The sequence below is a fragment of the Nycticebus coucang genome, chromosome 3 (genome assembly GCF_027406575.1).
Source record: "Nycticebus coucang isolate mNycCou1 chromosome 3, mNycCou1.pri, whole genome shotgun sequence".
NCBI lineage: Eukaryota > Metazoa > Chordata > Mammalia > Primates > Lorisidae > Nycticebus > Nycticebus coucang.
In genome coordinates, this window is record NC_069782.1 from 7,176,486 (window position 1) to 7,202,600 (window position 26,115).

The 26,115-nt window shown below is 50.2% G+C and overlaps 1 protein-coding gene across 2 annotated transcripts in view; it reads right to left on the minus strand.

The window, feature by feature from the left end:
• The window catches only part of ACO2 (aconitase 2), a 77,689-nt gene that overhangs the window by 3,276 nt on the left and 48,298 nt on the right, over positions 1 to 26,115 (minus strand). For both annotated transcript variants that reach the window (XM_053584798.1, XM_053584797.1), the window contains exons 2-14: positions 25,201 to 25,337; positions 18,745 to 19,003; positions 14,085 to 14,177; positions 9,084 to 9,242; positions 8,699 to 8,849; positions 6,828 to 6,932; positions 5,908 to 5,999; positions 4,881 to 4,986; positions 2,615 to 2,772; positions 2,346 to 2,419; positions 1,712 to 1,823; positions 718 to 840; positions 348 to 503 (exon numbers count right to left, since the gene is read on the minus strand). In XM_053584798.1, coding sequence (XP_053440773.1) covers positions 348 to 503; positions 718 to 840; positions 1,712 to 1,823; positions 2,346 to 2,419; positions 2,615 to 2,772; positions 4,881 to 4,986; positions 5,908 to 5,999; positions 6,828 to 6,932; positions 8,699 to 8,849; positions 9,084 to 9,242; positions 14,085 to 14,177; positions 18,745 to 19,003; positions 25,201 to 25,274 — 1,662 coding nt within the window. In that variant the 5' untranslated portion in view covers positions 25,275 to 25,337. The remainder of the gene's footprint in view (positions 1 to 347; positions 504 to 717; positions 841 to 1,711; positions 1,824 to 2,345; positions 2,420 to 2,614; positions 2,773 to 4,880; positions 4,987 to 5,907; positions 6,000 to 6,827; positions 6,933 to 8,698; positions 8,850 to 9,083; positions 9,243 to 14,084; positions 14,178 to 18,744; positions 19,004 to 25,200; positions 25,338 to 26,115) is intronic.

Sequence of the window (26,115 nt, forward strand, 5' to 3'; positions counted from 1 at the left end):
TCAATGACTTCTGGAGCCTGTGTGGACACACCCTCTGGTGTGTCCTTCTACCTGCCTGTGCAGCTCTCACCTGCCCACACCTGCTGAAGGTAGCTCTCAGCAGCCGCTGCAGGACGGCACAGGGCCCTGGACAGCAGTGGCCAGATCCAGCTCTGCCCAGCCCAGGGCCATAGAGAAAAGAACCGGGCTATGATGTCCTCCCTGCGGCCCCAGACACTCCTTTCCCACCCCACCTTCATCTTGACCATCCCCACATCCTCCTGGGCTCATGGCCCTTCTGATGCTCAGGGAGTTGGGGACCCCAGCAGGTTGGGGTTGCCCCCCACCCCGGTATCCATGCTGCTGACCTTGATGAGGATCTGCAGGTCCTCCAGGTCTTTGCCATCCCACTTGTCAAAAGGCTCCAGGAGCTGCAGGCGCTGGCTCGTGGGACTCACATCTACCCGCAGCCCACTGCCATCCTTGGGGGGTTGCTGGTAGGTGTCCTGCCCCGGGTCAAACTCCTATAGGGGATGGGAACAGGCTCAGTGCTAAACCCTCAGTCCCACATGGATGGGCACATGTAGAAGGCTTCCTTGTACCCAGGCCACTCCCTCCAGGGGACAGAGCTGGTGGTTCTCAAGATAGCGCCACCCCTGTCTGCACAGGAGGGCCAGCCTGAGAGGCAGGAGTACTGGGAAGGAAGCGCCTTGGCACCAGGCCTGCAGCGCAACTCACTGCATGGGGAAGCTCATCGGCATCTGGAGCCTCCAGCTTGAACTTCTTGCCATCCTTGCCTGTTAGGAAGTCAGTCTCTGGGTTGAACTTGAGGGTTCCTGCGATGGCCAGGGCTGTGACAATCTGAAACGGAGGTGGCTGGTTTGTTGGTCAGCACCAAACACTACTCCTGTGGCCCCCACCCCAGCAGAAGCCCAGACCAAGGCTGAGAATGAACCCAGGAAACTTCAAAGTTCTGCCCAGACCCCTCTTCTCAGAAGCCAGAGCTGCAAGACCATCTTTTGAACTATAGGCCCTAGGCCCTACAGAGGACTCAGGAGCTCAAAGACAATCTAGCCTCTCCCACCAGACCCTTCTCCCAGCGCTTTCCACATGGGAGCAGGGCCGAGTTTCACTACTACGCACATTCCTCTCAGAGGTGTCCTGGAGAGAACCCTGCCATGACAAAAATGTCCCTGAAAACGGATGAGGCCATTCCCTTGCTCATTAGCAAGCAAAAGTATTTCTGGAACACTGAGGTAAATACTCATGTCAGAAAAGCCTGGCCATGTGCTAGTAATGGCTGAGGCTGAATCATCACCAGCTGCCTGGGGCCCTCAGCCCACTTGGTGTCCACAATACTACACTCTTAACTTGGGCCAGAAACCACGAGCGCACCACACACTTTCTCAGGTAACCCCACCAGAATGACTGGGACACAAGGCAGATAACCTGGCTACACTCACACAGCTAGAGGCAGCGCTGGGATTTGTCCCAGGAAGTGAGGTTCTAAACTCCATGTCATAACCACAAACTGTACTAAACAAACATCTCGTGTGACAGGAGGGAGACCCAGGCAGAATGTGCCAAGGGAACGTGGAGCTTTAGGGCTGGGAGGGCCTGGGGGTTGGGTGTTCTTGCCCCAAGTCCCTCTCCTCCCAGGAGGACCCCTGACCCGCCAGGAGCAGGGCTCATAGGTGCAGTCCCAAGACAGCCCTTGGCTGGGAAATTTCACCTCTGGGGATGTGACAAAGGCGTGGGTCTCAGGGTTTGCGTCATTGCGGCCTGTGAAATTTCTGTTGTAGGAGGTGACAATTGTGTTCTTCTCCCCCTTCTTGATGTCCTTTCTGCCAAGTCAGAGGGGACAAGGTTAGGGACATGTGGTCAGATAAGCCACATTCCTGCAGCACACACCTACCTCCTGACAGAAGGCTGCCTCCTCCCTCTAGGACCACACATATGTAAAGAGTGGGAGGAGAGCTTGGGATCACTGGGCCTTTCCTGAGACCAAATGAAGGCAGAGTCAGTGCCCTGGTCACAGTCTGAGATTCCTGACCTGGGACCACTGTCTCTTCTCAAATGGCTCCCTCAGAGCTTGCACTGTATCCATTAGGACAAGATCTTGTTCGTTGGCTTCTTCCTGCCAGCCCAGGCCCAGCCTAGTGGCCATTCAGTGCCTCTGAGTGCTCTTCCTCTTTTGAGCCCAATTTCCCAGCCATGCCTGGCACAATCTTCTAACATGCAACAGCCCCTGGAACCAGAGGCCTTGGGCTTGGGTCTCTTTTCTCCACCCCAGTCCCGTCTACCTTAACTTCTGGGGCTCTGTGCCTAGGCATAGGGGGCTGTCCTATCAAAAATGTGCCTCTCACCTGTCCCACTGGCCAATGCATGGGCCACAGGCATTGGCCAGGACGATGCCGCCCACATCCCGCAGGATCTGTGCCTGCAGGGAGAGAAGAGAGACAAGAACTGTCAGGGGCAGGAAAGTGGCTGATGGGAATGGGTGGATCAGCAGCTTGGAGGATGGAACCCTATGGCAGCCACTGGGACTTGCACGAGCCCTGACCCAACAAGCCTATGGCTTTTTCCACCCTGATACCACATTGTTCAGCAGTGACAGGGGTACACGAGCACTTACATAGCCATCTCGCTCAATGGTAGCACGGATCTGCTCGGAGCCTGGAGTGATGGTGAACTGAGACTTGCACTTGAGTCCATGGGCCAGCGCCTGCTTGGCCACAGCTGCGGAGCGCCCCATGTCCTCATAGCTTGAATTGGTGCAGCTGCCGATCAGTCCTGGTACATTGTGAGTGATGGGGTCAGGGGTCAGCAGGACAAACCAAGCAGGAGTCTCCACCTAACCTCAAACTATCCAGACCTGGTCAAAAGAATTCATCATCTGGGCTGGGTCAGAGACTGTTTTTCATAGCGATAAGCTGGAAGCAACTTCAATATCCAACAGTAAAGGACAAGCTGCTCATGACCCAGTTGTTTGAGGGAAGATACTGTAGCCATTAATCCTGACACTGAGCACACAATAGAAGTATAAGCCCTTTTAACAACAGCAGGTGCATGTGTATTGAGGGCTGATGCTAACATGGTAACAGTGATCCTAGTTGCATGGGGGATGACAAGAGATGCTTTTTCTTCTTTTATACTTTCCAGTGTTTTCCAGGTTTTTTAAATTGCTTTATAATTAAGGTAATGAGAGTTCCTTTAAAAAAGTTTATCAGTTATTTAAAAAGTCAATAAAAACTGAATGACACTGCGCTGTCTATAGATATCAAGATAGTCTCTCATCAATTCAATAATTTATTTTCTAATTATCAAACGACCAAAGACTTTCTAAATTTGCCTTGAGGAATAAGGGTGAACATATTATACTGCACTCATTTTTTTTTTTCTTTTTGAGACAGAGTCTCAAGCTGTCGCCCTGGGTAGAGCACTGTGGAGTCATAGCTCACAGCAACCTCAAACTCTTGGGCTCAAGCAATCCTCTTGCCTTAAGTTTTTCTTTTTTCTTTCTTTTTTTTTTTTTTTTTTTTGAGACAGTCTCAAGCTGTCACCCTGGGTAGAGTGCTGTGGCATCTTAGCTCACAGCAACCTCCAACTGTTGGGCTCAAGTGATCCTCTTGCCTCAGTTTTTCTATTTTTAGTAGAGACGGGGTCTCACTTTTGCTCAGGCTGGTCTTGAACCTGTGAGCTCAAGCAATCCACCCACCTCGGCCTCCCAGAGTGCTAGGATTACAGGCGTGAGCCACCATGCCTGGCCTATACTGCACTCATTTTATGTGACACTGCAGCAAGCTCTTTTTACATATTAACTTGCTACTCCTTCCAAAACTTTAAAGAGGTCAGTACGATGACTATTCCTATTTCACGGGGGAACCCACACGCTAACAGTGAAGTGGCTTGCTCAGGGTCACCCAACTGTCAAGTGTCAGGGCCAGAACAGATTCAAACTGAGGCCACTTGGTTCCAGTGCCCACACTCTGCACAGCCACAGTCTTGCCTCTTGACAGCAACAGATGCCAGCACCACTGACGTGCCAGAATGTCTGTGTATGTAAAGCGTGTAATGTCAAATAAAAGCAAATGGCTGGTATTACATGTCTGTAAAACAGAGAAACACGCACATAGTATACGCCTGTGCAGAGAAGCCTAGCACACTTCTCTAAGAGTTTCCAGAGCTTGCTTCTATTTGGAGTTAACAATAGGGGTGTTTAAAAATGCTTCTTAGTGCCTATAGCTCAGTTGTTAGGGTGCCAGCCACATACACCAAGGCTGGCAGGTTCAAACCCGCCCGGGCCTTCTAAACAACTATGACAACTGCAAAAAATAAAATAAAATAAAAAATAGCCAGGCATTGTGGCAGGCACCTTATAGTCCCAGCTACTTGGGAGGCTGAGGAAAGAGAATCGCTTAAGCCCAAGAGTTTGAGGTTGCTGTGAACTGTGACGTCATGACACTATATTGAGGGCCACATAATGAAACTCTGTCTCCAAAAAATAAAATAGGCTGGGCGCCTGTGGCTCAAGCGGCTAAGGCTCCAGCCACATATACCTGAGCTGGCAGGTTCAAATCTAGCCCAGGGTCACCAAATAACAATGACGGCTGCAACCACAAAAAAAAAAAAAAAAAAAAGCCAGGCGTTGTGGCAAGCGCCTGTAGTTCCAGCTACTTGGGAGGTGGAGGCAGTAGACTCGCTTGAGCCCAGGAGTTAGAAGTTGCTGTGAGCTGTGATGCCACAGCACTCTACCCAGGGCGACAGCTTGAGGCTCTGTCTCAAAAAAAAAAAAAACTTCTTGTCAATATTCCTACAATAAGCACGTGCAATTGTCTATAGCCCTGGGCAGAGCCTTGGGCCCTGAGACCTGCTAAACCAGCATTGTGGAAGGTACTCACCCACTCGGATGTCTACCGGCCATCCTTCCTTCTCTGCCACAGCACCCACTTCTGCCACAGGGTGAGCCAGGTCAGGGGTGAAGGGCCCATTGATATGTGGCTTCAGCTGAAAAAACAAAGATGCAAGAACAGAAAAAGAGAGGAGGGAAAAGAGGGTGATGTGTGGACAGCCTCTGGTCACTGCCTTACCAAGTCCCTATGGAGGCAGCCATACCTCATCTCAGCAAACACCTAAGCAGTTGGGGCTGTACGCGCACCAGCTCCCTCCAATCCTACAATGTTGGTCTTATCTCCCTCTATTCTGCAGATGAAGGAACTGAGAAGTGACATGCCTCACTCAAGGTCACACAGCTAGGAGATAGCAGGGGCATGCAACGGATCAAGGCTGTCAGCTTCACGAAGTCCACAGTCTCCTACATGATGTTGCTTTTGCAATCTTATGACAAAAATGGACTCACAGCCAAATGCTTCACGTGTGATAATACTTATTAACAAATGTGAAGCACCTAGCAAAGATCCAGGCCCACAGTAATCACAAAGTAAATGTTAGTGATTCTGTAAGATAAAGTAAAGCCCACAGAGGTGAAGTGATGTGACCAAGGCCACACAGCACAGGCAGCAGAGCTGGGATTTGAACTCCTGCAGACTGGCTTTTGTTCCTCGAGCCTGCCTTTCCTTGGGCTCCCCAAATGCCTGCTCTGGTCTGCAGGTCTCAGACTGTCATACCCTGCATGGGCCTTGCATTCTCAATTCTGAAAACAAAGCAAACCTTTCAGGGTGAAATCTTGGTATCTGCTAAAGCTCACACCTGTTTCTGATTCACAGCCACTGCTGTTCTTCCCATGACTGAATCTCCCTCCTCCCCAGCCCCCCCACCCCAGCTAGATTCAAGAAGCAGTTTATAGGGCTAATGGGAAACCAAAGGCCCACAAACCCTACTCAGGGCTTGTGAACCATGCTGGGCCCCAGTGACAAGAAAGCAAGGTCCCATTCTCAGAAGTTCCTTGAATCCAATTGCTTGCCTCACCTCGTTGAGATTGATTTCAATCAATTGGTCATAATGGCAGCCAGGGTCAGGTACCAAGTGATCCTTGAATTCATCAGCTAGACGGGCGATCTCTGAAATCAACCAAGGAGGAGACTGAAGCATGTGAAACAAATTGGTCCTGAGGTCTCATCCTTCTAATACACCCTGGGCACTGACTTGGCCAAGCCAACAAAGGAACCAAGAGAATGGCTCCGAATACTGTCACTGCCCTCAAGACCTCAAATCTAGTGAAAGAGCCTATCAATGAACCAAAAGTTATCACATGATACAAGAGGCCAGGCAGGAGAAGCATCGGCTAAGGCTCAGAGTCTAAGAAGGCTCTGGCTAAGTCAATGGATAAAGAAAGGGAGGGAAGAGCCCTCCAGGAAGGACTCCAATGCTCAGAGCTTGGGGGATAATGGACACTCTCCCACTTATCCTCACTCGCCCCCTTCAGAGACTCTAATGGCCTACCTCCCCCTCTGAGCTTCAAAGAAGCCAGCTAGAACCTCAAGGACATTGTTGGGGAAATCTGGGAAGGTGGCTCTTGCTCCAAATGTTTTTTCTTCCACCCCTTTACATGGCAGGAATTATAAACACAAGAGATCAATGTCATATCCAGAGCTTCCTATAGAGGGCATCAAGGACCAGGTGGAGAAGGACGGAATTCCCAGTCCCAACCCTGAGGCGGAGCTATCTCAAACCCAGATGCCCAGCCCTGCCAGAAGCTGAATAGAGCTGCAGACACCACACTCAGAAACAATAACCCACACCTTCTGGGGTTTCTCAGAACCTCTGAAGCCAGACTGCAAGCAGCAGGGTGAAGGACCCCTGCCCTACGGGGAAAGGTGCAGCTCTCTCGGCAGGAAAAGTGCGCAACTTGATTGTTCTACCCACACCACCGCACCCTGCCAGTTCACCTGCCCGGCCTGTCTTGCTCAGGTACTTGTTCATCCTGTGGTTGTAAGGGAACACTGAAGTGGTGGCCCCAATTTCTGCGCCCATGTTGCAGATTGTCGCCATGCCTGTGGAGAAACAGAGCCCATGGGCTACCTGGGCAGCCGGGTGATGGCCCCAGACCTGCTGGATGGGCACCCCTATTTTCACACCGGGCAGCTATATCTTTTCTTCCTTCACCCACAGGGCCTCCTAGTCACAGTGGGCAGATGCATCCCTGAGGCTCAGTGAGAAGCCACAAGGCCCAGAGTTCAGCATCCCCCCAACTCAGAGTGGCTGTGGATAGCGTGAAGAGGACACAAGATATGCTCTTGTTCTGGGCCCAGTTGTCATGCTGAGCAGACCAGACAGGCACCGTGTACTGAAGAGTGACCCAGCCAGACCCTGCCCAGCTGTTACTGTGTCCATTTTCCAGTGAGGGAGCTAACTTAGAGAGGTTCAAGGTCAAGCCATAAAGCAAATAAATGTAGCTGCAGACATTCAGGTCTGGGTCTACCTGCCTGATGTTCTGCCCACTTTTGGCCACACTATGGTGCCATGTGGACAGTTTTCTGGGTTTCAGGTTTTCCAGCAATAAAACTGAAAAAAACATTTCCACTGTCTATGCCATGAAGCATCACACAGGACTGGTGAAGCTCACAGATACCCTGACTGCTACTAGGACACCTGTGCCATGGTGGTAAAAGAGTGAGCCTCCTATCACTAGAGGGGTACAATAGTTCTGTGGGGCTGCTTTGGAGTTGCGGCAGGCACCCAGGAAGTCTGGACTTGGGTCATCTCTTAAGACTGTTCCAAGTCTGCCTGGATTTCTGAGGGTCCAGGCATTAGGCCAGGTCACCAGGAGTGATAGGTATGAAGGGACCAGCCCCTGCCTGGTCCTGGAGATAACAGGCAATAATCTCTAATCCAGGCATCCTCAAACTTTTTAAACAGGGGGCCAATTCACTGTCCCTCAGACTGTTGGAGGGCTGGACTATAGTTTAAAAAAAACAAACTATGAACGAATTCCTATGCACACTGCACATCTGATTTTGAAGTAAAAAAACAAAACGGGGGCGGCGCCTGTGGCTCAACGGGTAGGGCGCCGGTCCCATATGCCGGAGGTGGCGGGTTCAAGCCCAGCCCCAGCCAAAAATAAAAAAAACAAAAAACAAAATAGCCGGGCGTTGTGGCTGGCGCCTGTAGTCCCAGCTACTCGGGAGGCTGAGGCAAGAGAATCGCTTCAGCCCAGGAGATGGAGGTTGCTGTGAGCCGTGTGACGCCACGGCACTCTACCCGAGGGCGGTACAGTGAGACTCTGTCTCTACAAAAAAAAAACAAAAACAAAAAAACAAAAAAACAAAACGGGAACAAATACAATCACACCACCTCATGTGGGCCGCGGGCCACAGTTTGAGGACCCCTGCTCTAATCCAAAAGAGGACAGCGAGACTCCAGCTCCAGCCTAGGGAAGACGTGGGACTGCAGCTGCTTCATGCATGAAGTACTGGCTCTAACTGCCCAGTTCCACCACGGCCTCTGGCCTCTCTGGGATTCTTCGGGATCACCCAACGCGGCCCCACGTGCTGTGGCCAGCAACAGAAGCTGGCTGGCCCCTAACTCTGTGGGGCCACAGGGGAGTTACCTGCCTCCCTGAGGGGGGTATAAAGGAGGATACAAGTGGAACAATCTCTAAGGCTGTCTCCAATCAACCTTCTACCTCTAGGTGTCCATCCCAAGTCCCCAACTGAACAGATTCTCAGGGGAAGGCCATTCACTGTTTCTATGGCTCAACTGCAGGTCCCATCAGGCCAAGCACAGAGTGAGGAGCACATCACGCGGCCACCTTTCTCACCAGTGCAGGAGATGGAGTCCACGCCAGGCCCGTGGTATTCCACGATAGCACCTGTGCCGCCCTTCACTGTGAGGATGCCTGCCACCTTCAGGATCACATCTTTGGGAGAGCTCCACCCAGACAGGGAGCCCGTCAGCTTCACGCCAATCACCTGCAGAGAAGGGCGTGAGCTGGCCATTACAGGGTCTGTGTGATGTGTGCCATGTCCCATCCAGGGAATCGCAGAATCAACCTGCTGGCCTTCCCATTTCTGCTTCCTTATCCCCTGCTTCCCTCCCAAAGAGATCTGAGTCCCACCTATTCCCTCTTCCCTTCTGGCACCCCCAGTCTCAGAGTCATCTACACCAACCACCCGCTACGGTCACTTCCTAACCCTGCCCCTCACCTTGGGGCACTTGAGCTCCCAGGGGATCCCAGCCATGACGTCCACTGCATCAGCACCCCCAACTCCGATGCAGATGCCCCCCAGGCCACCACCATTGGGGGTATGGGAGTCAGTGCCAATCAGAAGAACCCCAGGGTATGCATAGTTTTCCAGAATAATCTGAAAAGGAATTCAAGATCTTAAGTTTAGAAGACCCTAACAGAAAATGAAGGTCTGCAAAACTGTCCCCACGGACACTGGCTACCCAGTCATGCCCAGCCACTCCTCTAGGACGAGACCTACATCATTCAGGCCATCTCCAGAGTGGCTGAAAAGAGCCGGAGTCTTGGGAGGCAGATGGCCTGGGCTCATGAATGGCTCTGGACAGGTCCTACTGTAAGGATTGGGCCTGTAAATGCCTCCCTGTGTCTCAGTTTCCTCATTTATAACATAGTAATCGAAACACCCACACCATCATGGCCCAGAATGTGGCAAAAACTGCCACAGTATGGAGGGCGCCACCCTGGCCCCTCATCAGGGTGGACAGTTCACTCATGAACTGGCTCCAGCCCCCACAAAGTACCTAAGGCAGTAGTACCAGGCACCCGGGGGACACAAAGTCCTGAGTTTTTCCACCACTCAGCTGAAAAGCACAGGTGTTGCACATGCTTGGGGCAAAAAGAAGAGAAGCAAAGGTGATGCCCCCCAGCCGCAGCTCCTGAGGGTTCTCCTGAGAACTGAAGTGACTTGCTCTAGGAAAGGCGGTGACTTCTCTCATCACCTGTCCTATTTCACAGCATTCTCTTCACAGAGGTGCTCCTCCTAGCTGGGGTTAAGTGTTTCCACCAAAAACATTTGATAAGAAAAGCACGATTTGTGGAGGGTCAACACCCAAGTGTGGCCCTAGACATGACCCAGGCACCTCTCAGTGCTGACACTGAGGTGGCAGGACACTGCTGACGCAGCCCTGGGTCTGAGGCCCGGCCCTTCCACCAGCTAGTGGTTGTGGGACCCTGGGCAAGTCACTTCACTTCTCCCAGCCTCAGTGTTCTCTTCAGTAAGAAATGGCTGACCAGAGTACTCCCTGCCCCACATCACTGTGGGGGACAAAATGAGAACATGTCAATTAAGCAGGTCACAGGGCCTGGAAGAGGCAGTGTTTTCATTTATTATTTCATTGCAAGACCCGTCATTTGAGGTTCTCTCGCTCACTGTCAGATGGCTATCAGGCCCCCAGCCATGGGTACTGGGAAGAACCAAAGATATCTGAGGATATGAAAGGCTCTATCAACTATCGGGCCACCTGAGTGGTGGGCAGGCTGCCTGGACTCAAGGGCCCTGCCTCAGGGCAGGCATATGACCAGCAGGTTCAGCAGGGCACAAAGGGTCTCTCTCTTGGAGATATAGAAAGTGGGAAGACCTGGCTGGGAAGAACAGGAAGAACAGGTCATGGCTGCTTAACAATTCCATTCTTTGACTCTCCCCTGCCTCAGCCATGTACAAAGATTTCACAGTTGTTTTGTTGTTTTTTTTTTTGTGGTTTTTGGCCAGGGCTGGGTTCGAACCCGCCACCTTTGGCATATGGGGCCAGCGCCCTACTCCTTGAGCCACAGGCGCCGCCCGATTTCACACCTGTTAATCCTCAAAGCTTCTTGAGGTTATGAAAGTCTGATCCACGAAGGCTAGATGTCAAGAATCATAGAATCGCTCTCCCCTCTCTCTCTGTCTCTCTTGGTCTCCGTCTCTCCCCCCACTTTCCTCTCTCTCTCTCTTTTCTCCCCTCTCTCTATTTCTTTCCTCACTCCTCCTTGGTGTTGTCCTGCAACATCCCCCCCTCACCAATAAAGACCTTTCATACAGAAAAAAAAAAAAAAAGAATCATAGAATCTGGGGTGATCTACAAGGTGTAGGCACAAATGTGGTCCATGTCCACAAGGGAGAGGTTACTAATGAAGACTGGAGGACTGCGGAACCTGTCACAATGAAGCTGGCTGTGACAGTGACCTCACCAGTCACGGACATGGCTGAGGAGATGGGAGGGAGAGTGGGGAAGAGATGCATTTTATTTTATTCATTTATTATTTATTTATTTTTTTTTGAGATAGAGTCTTACTATGTCGCCCTCAGTAGAGTGCTATGGCGTCACAGTTCACAGCAACCTCAAACTCTTGGGCTTAAGCAATTCTTTTGCCTTAGCCTCCCAGGTAGCTGGACTATAGGTGCCCACCACAATGCCCAGCTATATTTTTTATTTTTTTATTGAGACAGAGTCTCACTTTGTCACCCTCAGTAGAGTACCATGGCGTCATAGCTCACAGCAGCCTCAAACTCTTGGGCTCAAGTGATTCTCTTGCCTCAGCCTCCCTAGTAGCTGGGACTACAGGCGCCCACCACAACGCCCAGCTATTTTTTTTGTTTAGCAGGCCCAGACCAGGTTCGAACCCACCAGCCCCAGAGCATGTGGCTGGCGCCCTAACCAGTGAGCTACAGGCGCCCAGCCGAAAGAAATGTATTTTAGCTGGACTAACATCTATAACACAAAACTGGAAATTTAGCCATCTATCCACACAGTACATGTATGCTAAGGACCTACTCCATACTGACCTGGTCCAGGCACAGAGCTAGAGAGGAATAAATATGCCATAGTCCCTGTCTCCACAGAGGACACAGTCCAGTGGAGAAAGCACACACCAGGGACATACGTGCAGGGACCTCCAGTGCTGGGCATAGGGAGGGCAGGAAGGCTTCACAGAGGAAACCAACCTGAAAGCTGAATGTGGAGGACGGGCTGCCAGGCCAGCTGCAGACAGGGCATTAGAGACAGAGAGAACAGGATCAGGGTTGCTGTAGATACGGTGTGTATTAAAACCGCTGATAGCCTGACATCAAAGGGGAGAGAAAAGTACAGCTGCACAGTGATCACATGGTCCCTGCAAATATTTTTTAAAGAAACAAATACATCAAGCTGTATGCTTGGCAGGTGGCCAGTGACAGGTGTGAGCTGCTGTCACTTCAGCCCCAAACTTTGGCTCGGAAGCCACCAAAGAGCCCCAGGCTTTGTACTGAGGTGGAACTGGGGACAGCTGTATTGGGGTGCTCTTGTTTTTCTTTTGGAGATAGAGTCTCATTTCGTTGCTCTCGGTCGAATGCTGTGGCATCATAGCTCACAGCAACCTCAAACTCTTGGCCTCAAGAGATCCACTTGCCTCAGCTGCAACTACAGGTGCCCACCACTGCCTGGCTATTTTTTTAGAGAGAGGGTCTTGCTCTTGCTCAGGCTGGTCTCGAACTCCTGAGCTCAAGCAATTCACCTGCTTCAGTCTCCCAGAGTGCTAGGATTACTAGGATTGGGGTGTTCTTTATAACAAAAAGCCAAAGCTGGGATCACCTGACTCCCTAATCCTGGTTTAGAGAGGTTTTCTGGCCCCTGCAGGGTGAGGAGACCTGCCATTCCCAGGCAGCCCCTTCCTGGCAAGACAATGGTTTGAAAGGGCAGAGCAGTGATCCATTGCAGGGTCTGGTTTCAGAGTGGGGCAGTGTTGGGAACCCATGCAGGGTCGGATTACAGCCTGACTCAGCTCATCTTGAAGGAGGCCTGGGATGGAGGTGGGGAGAAGGGTCACCTTGAAAAGGTGCAAAGCGGTGGGTTTCACACACGAGGATGGATGGTAAATAGAAACACACAAACCTAATCCGTAGCCCTAAACAGTCACCTTGGATGAAAGCAAAGCACACACTCCCCACACACATATTTAAACTTCTAGAAAGAAAATACTGTTTACCAAAAGAAGAACCCCTGCCTGACATGGCCATGTGACCTGTGGTACCTTCATCTATAGAATACCAAGGAAGTGGCTCAGCGCAGCACAGTGGTTAAGGCACTGAACACATCCACCGGGGCTAGTGGGTTCGAACCCAGCCCAGGCCTGCTAAACAACAACAAAAAATACTCGGACGTTGTGGCAGGCACCTGTAGTCCCAGCTACTTGGGAGGCTGAGGCAAGAGAATCACTTAAGCCCAAGAGTTTGAGGTTGCTGTGAGCTATGACGGCACAGCACTCTACTATGGGTGACATGGTGAAACTCTTGTCTCCAAAAAAAAAAAAAAGAATACCACGAAGGGGCCGAGAAGAGGCTGAGGAGAGCTCCATGGAGACACAGGGAGGGATCCTGGGGTGACAGAGGCTGCAGAGTGCTCAGGTAGGGCACCAAATTCTGCTCCACAATTCACCACTGGATCCCCCTGGGCAAGAACAGTAACAGCTCTGTGCCTCCGTTTCCTCGTTTGTCAGGTGTGGATAATAACCTTCCTCACAGGGTTATGGTGAGCACTGAGTAAGCTGACATCTTTAAAGTGCTCAGTCCAGGACCTGAACCAGCGTGCTCACTACTCGTCAGCTGTCCATGCAACAAGGTCTGACGAAGCAGCACAGAAAATAATACAACGCTCTGCATCACAGTAGATGGGACTTGGGTGCTGGAGGACACGCTCACAAGGTGGCGAGAGAAAACACATCAACTTAAAATGCTGGCTATCTGGGATATTTTCACTTCTTACCCAGAGAATGAGAACATGTAACTTGACAGGTGAGGATTAAGTTAAAACAGAGGATAGGTGGCACCTGTGTCTCAGTGAGTAGGGCACAGGCCCCATATACCAAGGTGGCGGGTTCAAACCCAGCCCTGGCTGAACTGCAACCAAAAAATAACTGGGCGTTGTGGCAGGCGCCTGTGGTCCCAGCTGCTCGGGAGGCTGAGGTAGGAGAATCGGGGAAGCCCAAGAGCTAGAGGTTGCTGTGAGTCCTGTGACATCATGGCACTCTACCGAAGGCAGTAAAGTGAGACTCTGTCTCCAAAAAAAAAATAATAATAATAATAAAACAGAGGAGGAGGAGCCTAAGAGCTGACTGAGGTGCCACCTAGTCCCCCTCAGCCCTCCTGAGCCTGCAGTCCCTGACCCTGTAGCTGGGGAGGTGCTATCTGGTTGCCTCTGTGCAGCCTGGGCCCCAAGCCCTGCTTTACCTGGTGAATGATTCCAGATCCAGGCCTCCAGAAGCCCACACCATATTTGGCACCTGCAGTTGCCAGGAAATTATAGACTTCCTGGTTGATGTCCTATTGGGACAAATCAATAACCAGAGCATTAGTAACACAGTTTGTGTCAGGGTAACCCTTGCTGAGCCCTCCTTCCTCCACAACACCTCCCTTACTACTCTGAAATGCTGGCTTTGTGAAGACAGAACCTCTTTTGGAAACCTTCTAAAAATAATTCCATAAGGGTAAGGACGTTGGCCCATGGTCCCAGCTGGCAGTCTCAGGGAGAAAGACCAGGGAGCAGAGATAGAGCCCCAGTTCTGTGACACCTGGCCAAGAGGGTGGGTTTGGGGTAAGTCCCTGCCCTGCCTTGGGTCTCAGTTTCCTTATCTGCAGAAGAAACTGAGCTCAATAATTGCCCAGGGTCCCTGTGGCACGTAACCAGCCCAGGCCAGCAGTGAAAGGACATGTCATAAGATGGTCTGACCAGGCCAGGGCATCAAGGAAGGGAGGATTCTCACAGGGAAGCACAGAATCAAGTAGACATCCTGGCCCCCACCCTGCTGGGGTGTTGCTTCTCCACCTGTGTCTCAGATGCTTCATCTGTAACCCTGGCTAGTATCACCGAATGCCCGCTATGGAAAATGCACCATGCTAAACATCCTTACTACTCACCAGGGAGGAAGAGATGACTGTTACCAAATTCATTTCATAGATGCACAAAGGTTAGTTCCAGAGGTGAACTAACTTGCTGGGGATCCCAGAGTTAAACAGGAGCCAGGGTTTGAAACTGTTTCTGCCCAAGTATAGAGACCAAGTGCTACACTCTAATTTAAAATAAAGCTGCCTAGGCCAGGTGTGGGGGCTAATGCCTATAATCCCAGCACTCTAGGTGGATCCCTGGAGCTCAGGAGTTCGAGACCAGCCCGAGCAAGAGTGAGACCCCATCTCTACTAAAAACAGAAAAACTAGCTGAGAATTGTGATGGACGCCTGCAGTCCCAGCTACTTAGGAAGCTAAGGCAGAAGGATGGGGGGGGCGGGGGGGGGGGCGGGGGAGTTGCCTCCTTCTGCGGAGGAAGGCATGGGGCTACATCTGAGCATCTACAGACCAGTCTGCAGGCAGCCCCTTCCTGGCAAGGCCAATGGTTTGAAAGGGCAGAGCAGTCTGGTATGAGCCCCAAATCAAAGGCTATCAAATGGACAGCTGTTCTCAAAAGGTTTCAACAAACAAAATGATGGGATGAGCCGGGTGCGGTGGCTCACGCCTGTAATCCCAGCACTGTGGGAGGCTGAGGAGGGAGGATTGCTTGAGCTCAGGAGTTCGAGGCTTGTCTGAGCAAGAGTGAGACCCCGACTCATGGAAAAAAATGGAAAAACCCAGCCGGGTGCCGCGGCGAGCGCCTGTAATCCCAGCGGCTTCGGAGGCTGAGGCAGCAGGATGCCCACAGCCGGAGTCTGAGGTTGCAGTGAGCTACGATGCCATTGCCCTCTGCTCAGGGCATAGGGTAGAACTCTGTCTCGACAAAAAAAAACAAGGCAACAAAATGATGGGATGAGCTGTAGTCATTCTGCCTGTGAAGGGTGCTTTCTGGAGAGCAAGAAGGTTCCATAGTACAGCTAATATGAGGAAGACAAGGCATGTCCCTGAGCAAGTGAGACTGTCCCCAGTGACAAAAGGGATGGAACCATGACCCAAATCCACAGAGTCCCAAAGAAGGAACTAAGAAGCCTGTGGGTGTGGGAACGCCATGCGCCATGGCATGGGTGCCCCACTGTCAGCTCCCTCAGACCCTGATAAAATACTCTTGAAACCACATAACCCCCTCATTTAAACTATGGACCCACCATGCAACCTTCTGAGGGTCCTTTTGGATCCCCCAAAGGGAACAAAAAAGGCATACAAAGAACTTGGGTTGCCAGAGCAGTCTCTTTCTAATTAGTAATTAATATACTGGCTTTTTTACTTACAAATCAGTCACTTATGAAATCAGCACAGAGGGCAGGAGGCTGCAGGTGTCTGGGAGCATGTGTGCATGTGTCTACAGGAGTGTGGGGCAGCCCCAGGGCAGTGGCACAGAATCTTGGCCCAAACTCAGCCTGGAACCCTCTCTGGCTGTGCCATCCCAAACAAGTCATTCTGCCTCTCTGGACCCCACCCAGAGGGATTCTTTACAAATACATGTGAAAGAGACCATATCCTTCTCTGGCTTAAATCCTTCTATGACCCCTAGGATGGTACCTATGGCTGTTCCCGCAGTCCTCCAGGCCTTGCCTGGCCCACACCTGCCCACCTCATACCACCTTCTTGTCCACATAGAACTCCAGCCCTACAGATCCCCTTTAAATTCCACTAACACATCAAGTTTCTTCCAGCCCCAGGACTTTAGTGCATTTTTTTCTTTTCTTTTCTTTTTTGAGACAGCCTCACTTTGTCACCCTTGGTAGAGTGTCGTGGCGTCGTAGCTCACAGCAACCTCTAACTCTTGGGCTCAAGAGATCCTCTTGCCTCAGCCTCCCAAGAAGCTGGGACCACAGGTGCTGCCACAACACTCGGTTTTTTAGAGACAGGGTCTTGCTCTTGCTCTTGCTCAGGCTGGTCTCAGATTGGTGAGCTCAGGCAATTCACCCACCTCAGCCTCCCAGAGTGCTAGGATGACAGGAGTGAGTCACCTTTTGTGCATTTTCTTTCTAGAATGTTTTTTCTCTATTATCATCAATATATCCGTTTAGGTATCAGTTTCTTTTTTTTGTTGTTTTTGTTGCCCTCGGTAGAGTGCCGTGGTGTCACAGCTCACAGCAACCTCCAGGCTCTTGGGCTTAGGCAATTCTCTTGCCTCAGCCTCCCGAGTAGCTGGGACTACAGGCATCTGCCACAACACCCAGCTATTTTTTGTTGTTGTTGTTATTGTTGTTGCAGTTTGGCAGGGGCCAGGATTGAACCCGCCACCCCCTCGATATATGGGGCCGGTGCCCTACCCACTGAGCCAGGTATCAGTTTATATGTCTATCACATCCTGAAAGAGGCTGGCTTTTTCCCCCAAAAATCTAAACCCGACTTCTTTCTTACACTCTGATTCCTACACTTTCCCTTCCTAACACACATCCAAATTTGCAGTTATTCATGTCTGTGCTTATTTAACCTTATCCCTCTGCTAGCTCCAGGAAGGCAGGAACCTATCTTATTCCCATGGACTCCAGCATCTATCATAGGTCCTGGCACATACAATGTTCCATAAGCATTTGTTGAATAAATGAGGAAATGAATTCTGAAATCCCTTGATTCTGTGAGTCTCATCTCCAGAAGGTAGACCCATAAAGCAAGGAGACAGTCAGCCCCTGAAGGTAGTGGCCGCAGTGGGGAGTTGTCTCAGGGCTAAAGGGGACCCAGGCTCCTGGAATGTATAGCTCTGGCACTGTAGGAACTCCTGCAAGGTTACCTTGCTGCTGCTGCTACTAACGTGGAAACCACCAGCCAACAGGCAGGACTCTCAGCAGAGTCGAAAAGAGCTGCTGTGTAGCTAGGACACACACCAGTGGGCCATGGTGGGAAGAAAGGGCTTGAATGTAAAAGCTGCACTGAGTGTTTTCCATGGGTCTAAGGGGCTCTTTTGAGCCATCGTGACCCTGGGAGCTGTAGCACTTTCAATCACAGGCCCACTCTGTGCCAGCTGGGCCACAGCCCTGCCAGCACTCAGCTCTTGCCAACGACCCTCCCCTTGAGGGATGTCCACTTCCACCATAGAGGGCAGAGAGTGGGGAGGCCCAGAGCTGGGAGAGTGAGGCCTGCTGCTGCCAAGAGTGGGCACAAAGGCACCATAAGCTGAGCCTGGGAGAAGGAGCAGGGACTGGGTTTCATAAGAAAAGGTGGGGGGTATTTAAGGAATAAACTCTTCAGCTCAGTACACATCCACCTCTACCTGGTCAAGCAAAGCTCAGAGCAGGGTCAGGGCCCCCAAAGGAGGGGCCCAGTAGAGTGGGAATTGGGGTCAGCGTTTAGCCCTAAACATGCCCTCATGTAGTTGTGGTGCCTTAGCTGCCTCAAATTTACAAACTGTTGACACTAGGCCCTTGAAGAGGCCAAGTGTGGGAGTGAGTACACGTGTGATGCTGGCAAAGATGCCCTAACAGTCGTCCTGTATCTCTTGCGCACAGAGTGCAATTTACATTAGCCTCTCCAGGGCAACGGCAGTGCAGATCAGCCCCTGGTGTCTACATCATTTTTCTAATATAGCAAGGAAAGTACCTTCAGGGTAGTAAGATGAAGGATAATTTTATCTTCCTTAGGCTTTCTCTGTATATGTAACAACTCCACAATGAGCAAATGGTAATCAGAAAAAAGCAAAAACAAGTTTTAAAAGCAAACTAAACCGAAGAGCGCATTAGAATTTGGAGGTGAGGCAGCACCTGTGGCTCAAAGGAGTAGGACATCGGCCCCATATGCCAGAGTTGGCGGGTTCAAACCCAGCCCCGGCCAGAAACTGCAAAAAAATAAAAATAAAATAAAATAAAAAATAGAGAAGCTAACATTTTAAAAAAGAAAAGAAAAATAGAATTTGGAGGTGATGCCCTGGCTTACCCTCATGTGAGGGCTGTGCCTCTCATCCCATGTCACACTCACCAGGCTGCCCCCAACACCACCAGCTCACCTTGGCCCGGCGCAGGTCTTTATCGCCCCCCAGCTGGGCCTCAATCAGATGGTCGCAGTGGATGGTGGATGGCACAGCCACCTTGGGCAGCCCACTGCTGATAAACTGCAGCATGGCCATCTGGGCTGTGGCATCTTGCATGGCCACACGGTCCGGCCGCAGTCGCAGGTATGTCTTGCCCCGCTCAATATCCTGGTTGGCCGGGTCATCCAGGTGCCCGTACACAATCTTCTCTGAGAGAGTCAGAGGCCGGTTCAATCTGGGGGGAGAAGGGAGAGGTGGCCTGGCACCAGCTACACCACCACCTGTCCACCCACAGCCTCTCCCTCCCAGTGTACTCAGCGACCTTGATAGTGGTCAAGGAAAGGGAACCTGTATGCGGGACCACTCGGAGGGGACTACTGAGTCCTGCTCCCTGTGGTACCTCTAGCACCTTGCGCTCATTAGGTACTCCAAAATTACTCGATTAATAAATGAACAATAATATCACTTACTCGTTTTTCTAGCATATTAACCATTATTATGTAATAAGCACCTATAAAAACATGTAAACCTCATCGTGTCCCTGTCATTTAATAAAACAACCGAGAGAACAGTCTCAGTAGAGTGATGTCATTGGCTCAAGTTTGCAGCAAAAGTCTCATCTCGGATCCTCCACTTCTGTGTTCTCAGCCCCTCTAAGCCTGGGGATCAGTACCCACCTGCATCCCCTTCACCGAGTCTGTCCCTACCACCACCCCACCACCCACAGCCCTAAACCTCAGGGTCCAGTGTTTGGCTACCCAATTGTCAGGCCGAAGCTTTTCCCACTAGCAGCTTTTGTTCCCACCCTGTGAGACAAGGGTGGCTGTCAGCTCTCCATGCCTCCAGCCTCTCACTGGTCCTCCTCTTTCTAGGCCACATTTCCCTGGCAGTCCCACCCCTCTGTTCCCCATTAGACCGGCCTAATTCTAGCCCTTGGGAGGGGATAGCCCCTGCCAGGACTCAATTACCTCTTCCTCACCAACCTCCACCCACCTGGTCTGAGCTCTGTGCAGGGCCACTGCCCCCACCCTACTCCCTGATGACCCCCTGCTGTCCAGTCAACCTGGCCACCACACAACAGAGCATCTGCCCCCACCTGCCACAGCAGCTCTTTCAATCTGCCCACTACCAGTGATGCCCCCATTCTCAGAGCATAGGCCAAACTTGAGACCTCCTAGGAAGAAGCGGAGTGCCACCCTCACCCAATAGGCTATGCTCTACTATCTAAAGCTAAGGGAAAAAGCATCAGACTGGCATGCAGAAGCTCTGGCTTTAACTTTGACCCTATTACTAAACCCACTGCATAACCAGATAAGCAACTGCTCTCAGAAGCTCAGCCAACCCACTTCTGAAGTCTACCACTCGCTCTGGAACAAGGTAGCAGCTCGAACTCATACAGCTTTTGGTTTTCAAGCAGCTTTACTGAAGCACAACTGACATAAATAAACAGCACACATCTAAAGCATGTAATTTGGTAATTGTGGACAACGTATACCCCTGGGAAACCAGCACCACCATCAAGACACTGAACACAGCTGGGCGTAGGGGCTCATGCCTGTAATCCTAGCACTCTAGGAGGCCAAGGTAGGTGGATCCCTTGAGCTCAGGAGTTCAATACCTGAGCAAGAGCGAGACCCTGTGTCTACTAAAAATGGAAAAACTAGCTGGGCATTGTGGCGGGTACCTGTAGTCCCAGGTACTTGGGAGGCTGAGGCAAGAGCATCACTTGAGCCCTAGAGTTTGAGGCTGCTGTGAGCTTTGACACTAGAGCACTCTACCTAGGGGCACAGAGTGAGACTGTGTCTCAAAAAAAAAAAAAAAAAAAGATACTAGGGCAATGCCTGAGGCTCAGGAGTAGGGCGCTAGCCCCATATACCAGGGGTAGCAGGTTCAAGCCCAGCCCTGGCCAAAACTACAAAAAAAAAAAAAAAAAAAAAAAAAGATACTGAATATATTCATCTTCCTTCCCCAAAAAAGTTTTCTCCTGCCCGTTGGTAATTTCTCCCTCCCACCCACTGACCTGTTTTTTTTTTTTTTTTTTGAGGCAGTCTCACTTTGTTGCCTTTGGTACAGTGCTGTGGTGTCACAGCTCACAGCAACCTCAAACTCTTGGGACTCAAGCAATTCTCTTGCCTCAGCCTCCTGAGTAGCTGGGACTACAGGCGCCTGCCACAACGTCCAGCTACTTTTAGAGACAAGGTCTCGCTCTGGCTCAAACTGGTCTTGAACCTGTGAGCTCCGGCAATCCACCCGCCTCAGCCTCCCAGAGTGCCAGGATTATAGACGTTCACCTCTGTGTTCGCCCTTCACTAACCTGTTTTTCGTCATTATGGGTTAGTGTCATCATTTACTTTCAGCTCTGCCTCTTTCTAAGCAGTTTCACTTATATAACTCATTTTCTCCTCATAACACAGATGAGGGGACTGCAGCACAGACAGGGACAGCGCTGGCTCCCAGCTCACAAAGCCAATGAGTGGCAAAGCTACAACACGGGAAGCCGGTGGCCTGCGCTGTCTCTCCACACTTGGAAACCTAGAACAGGGCCCCAAGCATGCTAAGTGTGTAGTCACCATTACTGTTATTCCCAGTAGGACTCTGCTGGGAAAGTAGAGAAATTGCCTCTGTCAGCCCCTCACCTCTCAAAAGTAAGAGTTCCCTAAAGCGCTGGCTGTCAGGTAATAGATCAACTGGCAATTCTGAAACTCTCACTAGTTCTGCCCTGGTGAGAACTCTAAATAAAAATAGAGCTGGCCTGAGGTGCAGCCTGCCCTGTGTGCCGCAGCATCTCCGATGTGACTCACTGCATAAGGTACAGACCCTCCTTCTGGGCCCCAGGGGAGACGGGAAACAGCAAATGGGCTTAAAAACCTAAGACCTTGAAAGCATATGACTGAAGTTGTATAGTTGTATAAAAAAGCTGACAATGACAAAGCCTAAGGATTGGGTCCTTATCACATTTCCTTAAGGATGTGGGTCTTCCATGTCAATCTGTTCCTCTGCTGTTCTAGTCCCAGTTCCCAAGAATAGACAATCACACCCCTTCTGTCATAGACACAGGGTGGAGAAAACAATCCTTCAGCAAGTCCCCTATCAAAAAAATCATTTATGATATAATTCATTTTAAAATAGCTTCACTACTACCTTCTTTCTCTATGTCAGGGTTTTTCTTTTTTTTTTTTTAAAGTAGAAAGGATTTATTTTAGGTTTGGGGTTTGTATTAAATTGTTTTTTTTTTTTTATTGTTGGGGATTCATTGAGGGTACAATAAGCCAGTTACACTGATTGCAATTGTTAGGTAAAGTCCCTCTATGTCAGGGTTTTTCAACTGACATGTGGCCTGGGTGATTTTTTTTTTTTTTGAGACAGAGTCTCACTATATTGCTCCTGGTAGAGTGCCATAGTGTCACAGCTCACAGCAACCTCAAACTCTCGGGCTAAAGTGATTCTCCTGCCTCAGCCTCCTAAGTAGCTGGGACAACAGGTGCTCACCACAACACCCAGGTATTTTTTGTTGCATTTGTCATTGTTGTTTAGCTGGCCCAGGCCAAATTTGAACCTGCCACCTTCGGCGTTATATGGCTGGTGCTGTAACCACTGTGCTATAGGCGCCGAGCCTTTTTTTTTTTTGTAGAGACAGTCTCACTTTATGGCCCTCGGTAGAGTGCCGTGGCCTCACACAGCTCACAGCAACCTCCAACTCCTGGGCTTAAGTGATTCTCTTGCCTCAGCCTCCCAAGTAGCTGGGACTACAGGCAGCCGCCACAACGCCCGGCTATTCTTTTTTTTTTTTTTTGAGACAGAGTCTCACTATGATGTCCTCGGTAGAGTGCTGTAATGTCACAGCTCACAGCAACTTCAAACTCTTGGGCTCAAGAGATTCTCTTGCCTCAGCCTCCCAAGTAGCTGGGATTACAGGCACCTGCCACAATGCGCGGCTATTTTTTGGTTGCATTTGTCATTGTTGTTTAGCTGACCCAGGCCAGGTTTGAACCCACCAACTTTGGTGTATATGGCTGGCACCATAACCACTGTGCTACGGGTGCAGAGACTTTTTTTTTTTTTTAAATAACACAGTCTTACTCTGTTGCCTGGGCTACAGTAAAGTGGCGTCATCACAGCTAACTGTAACCTCAAAGTCCAAGGCTCAAATGATCCTCCTTCCTCAGCCTCCCAGATAGCTGGGACTACAGGTGTGCACCACCACGCCCAGCTAATTTATTTATTTATTTTTTTTCCAGCTAATTTATTTTTATTTTTATTTTTAGAGACACAGTCTTGCTATATTTCCTAGGCTGATTTAAAACTCCTTGGCTCAAGCAATTCTCCTGCCTCAGCCCTCCAAAGTGCTAGGAATACAGGCATGAGCCATCACATCCGGCCTCACATGATTCTTTTGTTGTGGGGCTGACCTCCCAGTGCCTTAAAGGTCATGTCTGTTGTTAATCATCTAAACCAAAAACTAAATAGTGAATAATACTCTTTTGTCAAGTTATCTCAAAGGAAACCTCTCCATTAGCTTTCTATCCATGCCTGATGAAGAGCGAGGTGGAAGTATTTTGCAGATTAAAGGAAAGTCCATCATTTTCCCACTAAGCTATGGTCTGAAAGCTCCAAGAATAAACAAAATACTGTTTCCTGGGAAAAAAGTACTTGTACAGGGCAGCGCCTGTAGCTCAAAGGGGTAGGGCGCCGGCCCCATATGCCGGAGGTGGCGGGTTCAAACCCAGCCCTGGCCAAAAACTGCAAAAAAAAAAAAAAAAAAAGTACTTGTACAAGGTCCTATATTGAAGGGGACAGTGGTTCTTGGTCTTGACCACACCAGAACCAGCTGGCAAACAAGCCAGCATGCCTCACGTTTTTTTTTTTTTTGTTGAGACAGAGTGCCTTGGTAGAGTACCGTGGCATCATAGCTCACAGCAACCTCAAACTCCTGGGGTCAAGCAATTCTCTTGCCTCAGCCTCCGGAGTAGCTGGGACTATAGGTGCCCACCACAACACCCGGCTATTTTTAGAGACGGGTGTTGCTCTTGCTCTGGCTGGTCTCCAATTCATGAGCTCAAACAATCCACCTGCCTCAGCCTCCCAAAGTGCTAGCGGTCTGAGACTCTGCAGTTCTAATAAGCTCCTAGGCGATGCTGCTGCTTGTGGACCATATTTTGAACAGCAAGGCCTAGACTACTTGCACCAGCATCACCAGGAGTGGGTCATTTTACAAGTTTCCCACCTGATCCTAATACGCGGCCTGAATGAAACCTACAAGAAGAAACACTGGGGGGCTGGAGGCAGAGTGACTTGGGCTTGAGTTTGGGGACAACTATTAAATAGATGCATGGCCTGAGACAGGCTTTTTCCCATCTGACACTCAATTTCCTTATCTGCAAAAGGAGGAGGGAGATGCAACAATAGCCTACAGGGCTGTTGAGTGGAACAGAAATAATGTGCATGGATGAAGTGCGTGGGCAGAACTGGACTACTGGGTAGCTACTGTTATTATGGCCAGGCTTGATGAAGCCTAACAGGTCCTTACCACAACTAGGTGATGCTACACTGGAGGCTACTGAAGATAAAAGGTTAAGATAGTCCCTATCCTTAAACCTGAAGTGAGGATACCAGTAAATAGGAAGCAAAGCGGTCAGAGAGGGGGAGTATGGGATAGTGGTTAGATCCCCGGATGAGGACACAAGACGAGGTACCACCGCGCATGTATCACGTGGCCTTGGGCATGTTGGTTCTCCACCTGAGGCTCAGCTGTCCCTCAGGTACACTCAGATTTGCTCCTCCCAGGTTCACCACTTCAGCATCAAAGAAGCCACCAGACAGATAAGGGCATGGCCCTGTCTGCTTGGTTCAGTTCTGAGGGCAGCGCCAGCTGGTGTGTGCTTCCAGTCCTCACTCCCATCCTCTTGTGATACCTTACTCATCCTTCTGGTGGTAGCGTCTAGCCCAGGACCTGACAGGCAGGACAGCAGGGCAAAGCTGACTGTGCATTTTACCAGGTGAGGAAAATGAGGCCCAGGAAAGAGACATGCTCAGATCCTACTTGGTTTTCTTCTGGGTCTCAGACCTGAGCTCTCCTCTGTGCCTATGCATAGCCATGGTGTCTGATGGCTCCAGGGGGCTGGCCTGGGCTCAGCAGGCTGCCCTGAAAAGGCTGGGAAGTTCAGGTCACAGCACCAAAATGCACCCAAGACTTTGGCTATGTATGGCTCATTTTGAGGCTTCTTGATAACACAGATTGTTCCTTGGCAGAGAAGGCAGAGGTTCCACTACTCATCCAGAATGCCTTTTCTCAACAGGGGCCTTTGTATCCCGAATACCTTAACCTTGCCACCATTGTCACCTGTCCCTCCCCAAACACCTCCTAGGTTGCCTGAAAGAGAGCAGGAGCAGCCCCCTTTAGTAGTCATCATAAGCTGCCACACACAGCTTTACCTTTTGCGAACGATGTTAATGTTTTTCTCTAGCAAGTCATAGTGGATGTACTCGTTGGGCTCAAAGTGGCTCATGGCCACCTTGGCCCGTTGGCACAGGACTGAGGCCACATGATACTGCCGCACACCCAGGGCTTTCTGCAAGAGAAACAACAGTAAATGTCAATGCTGTACTTATGAAGAGTCCATGTTTTTCACCAAAGTGAGGGTAGCTTGGTGCAGTAAAAAAAAGTGAGGTATTAAAGTGTCAAGCACTATTTGGTGTCTGCGGCCTCTGTTTCCTCATCTGCAGCACGGGGATGACACAGCAGCCATGAAAAACACAGCCTGGGGAGGAGAAAATGTGTAAAGGCAGAATTGCTGGGATCAAAGTCAAGTTCTATCATGTAAGCTATATAAATGTAAGAAAATCCTCTCCCATTGTCTAAGTTCCAGAGGAGACAAGACATAAGGATATCCCCAGCTCTAGTGATCATACACGGGTACTGGGAAGGTTAAATGAGACCACCTGTGAAGTGCTCAATAAGCTGTCATGAGCTGCCTGAATGACAGCTACTGTTCCAGGGGTCCTCAAACATTCTAAACAGGGGGCCAGTTCACTGCCCCTCACACCGTTGGGAGGGCTGGACTATAGTTTAAAAAAAAAAAAAAACCTATGAGGGCAGCACCTGCGGCTCAAGGAGTAGGGCACCGGTCTCATATGCCAGAGGTGGCGGGTTCAAACCCAGCCCCGGCCAAGAACCAAAAAAAAAAAACAAAACCCAACTATGAACAAATTCCTATGCACACTGCACATACCTTATTTTGAAGTAAAAAACAAAACGGGAACAAATACAATCACAATCCACTGTAGTTTGAGGACCCCTGGATAAGTTCTTTGAGGGTTGAGATCATGCCTTATTTATCTCTGTATCTG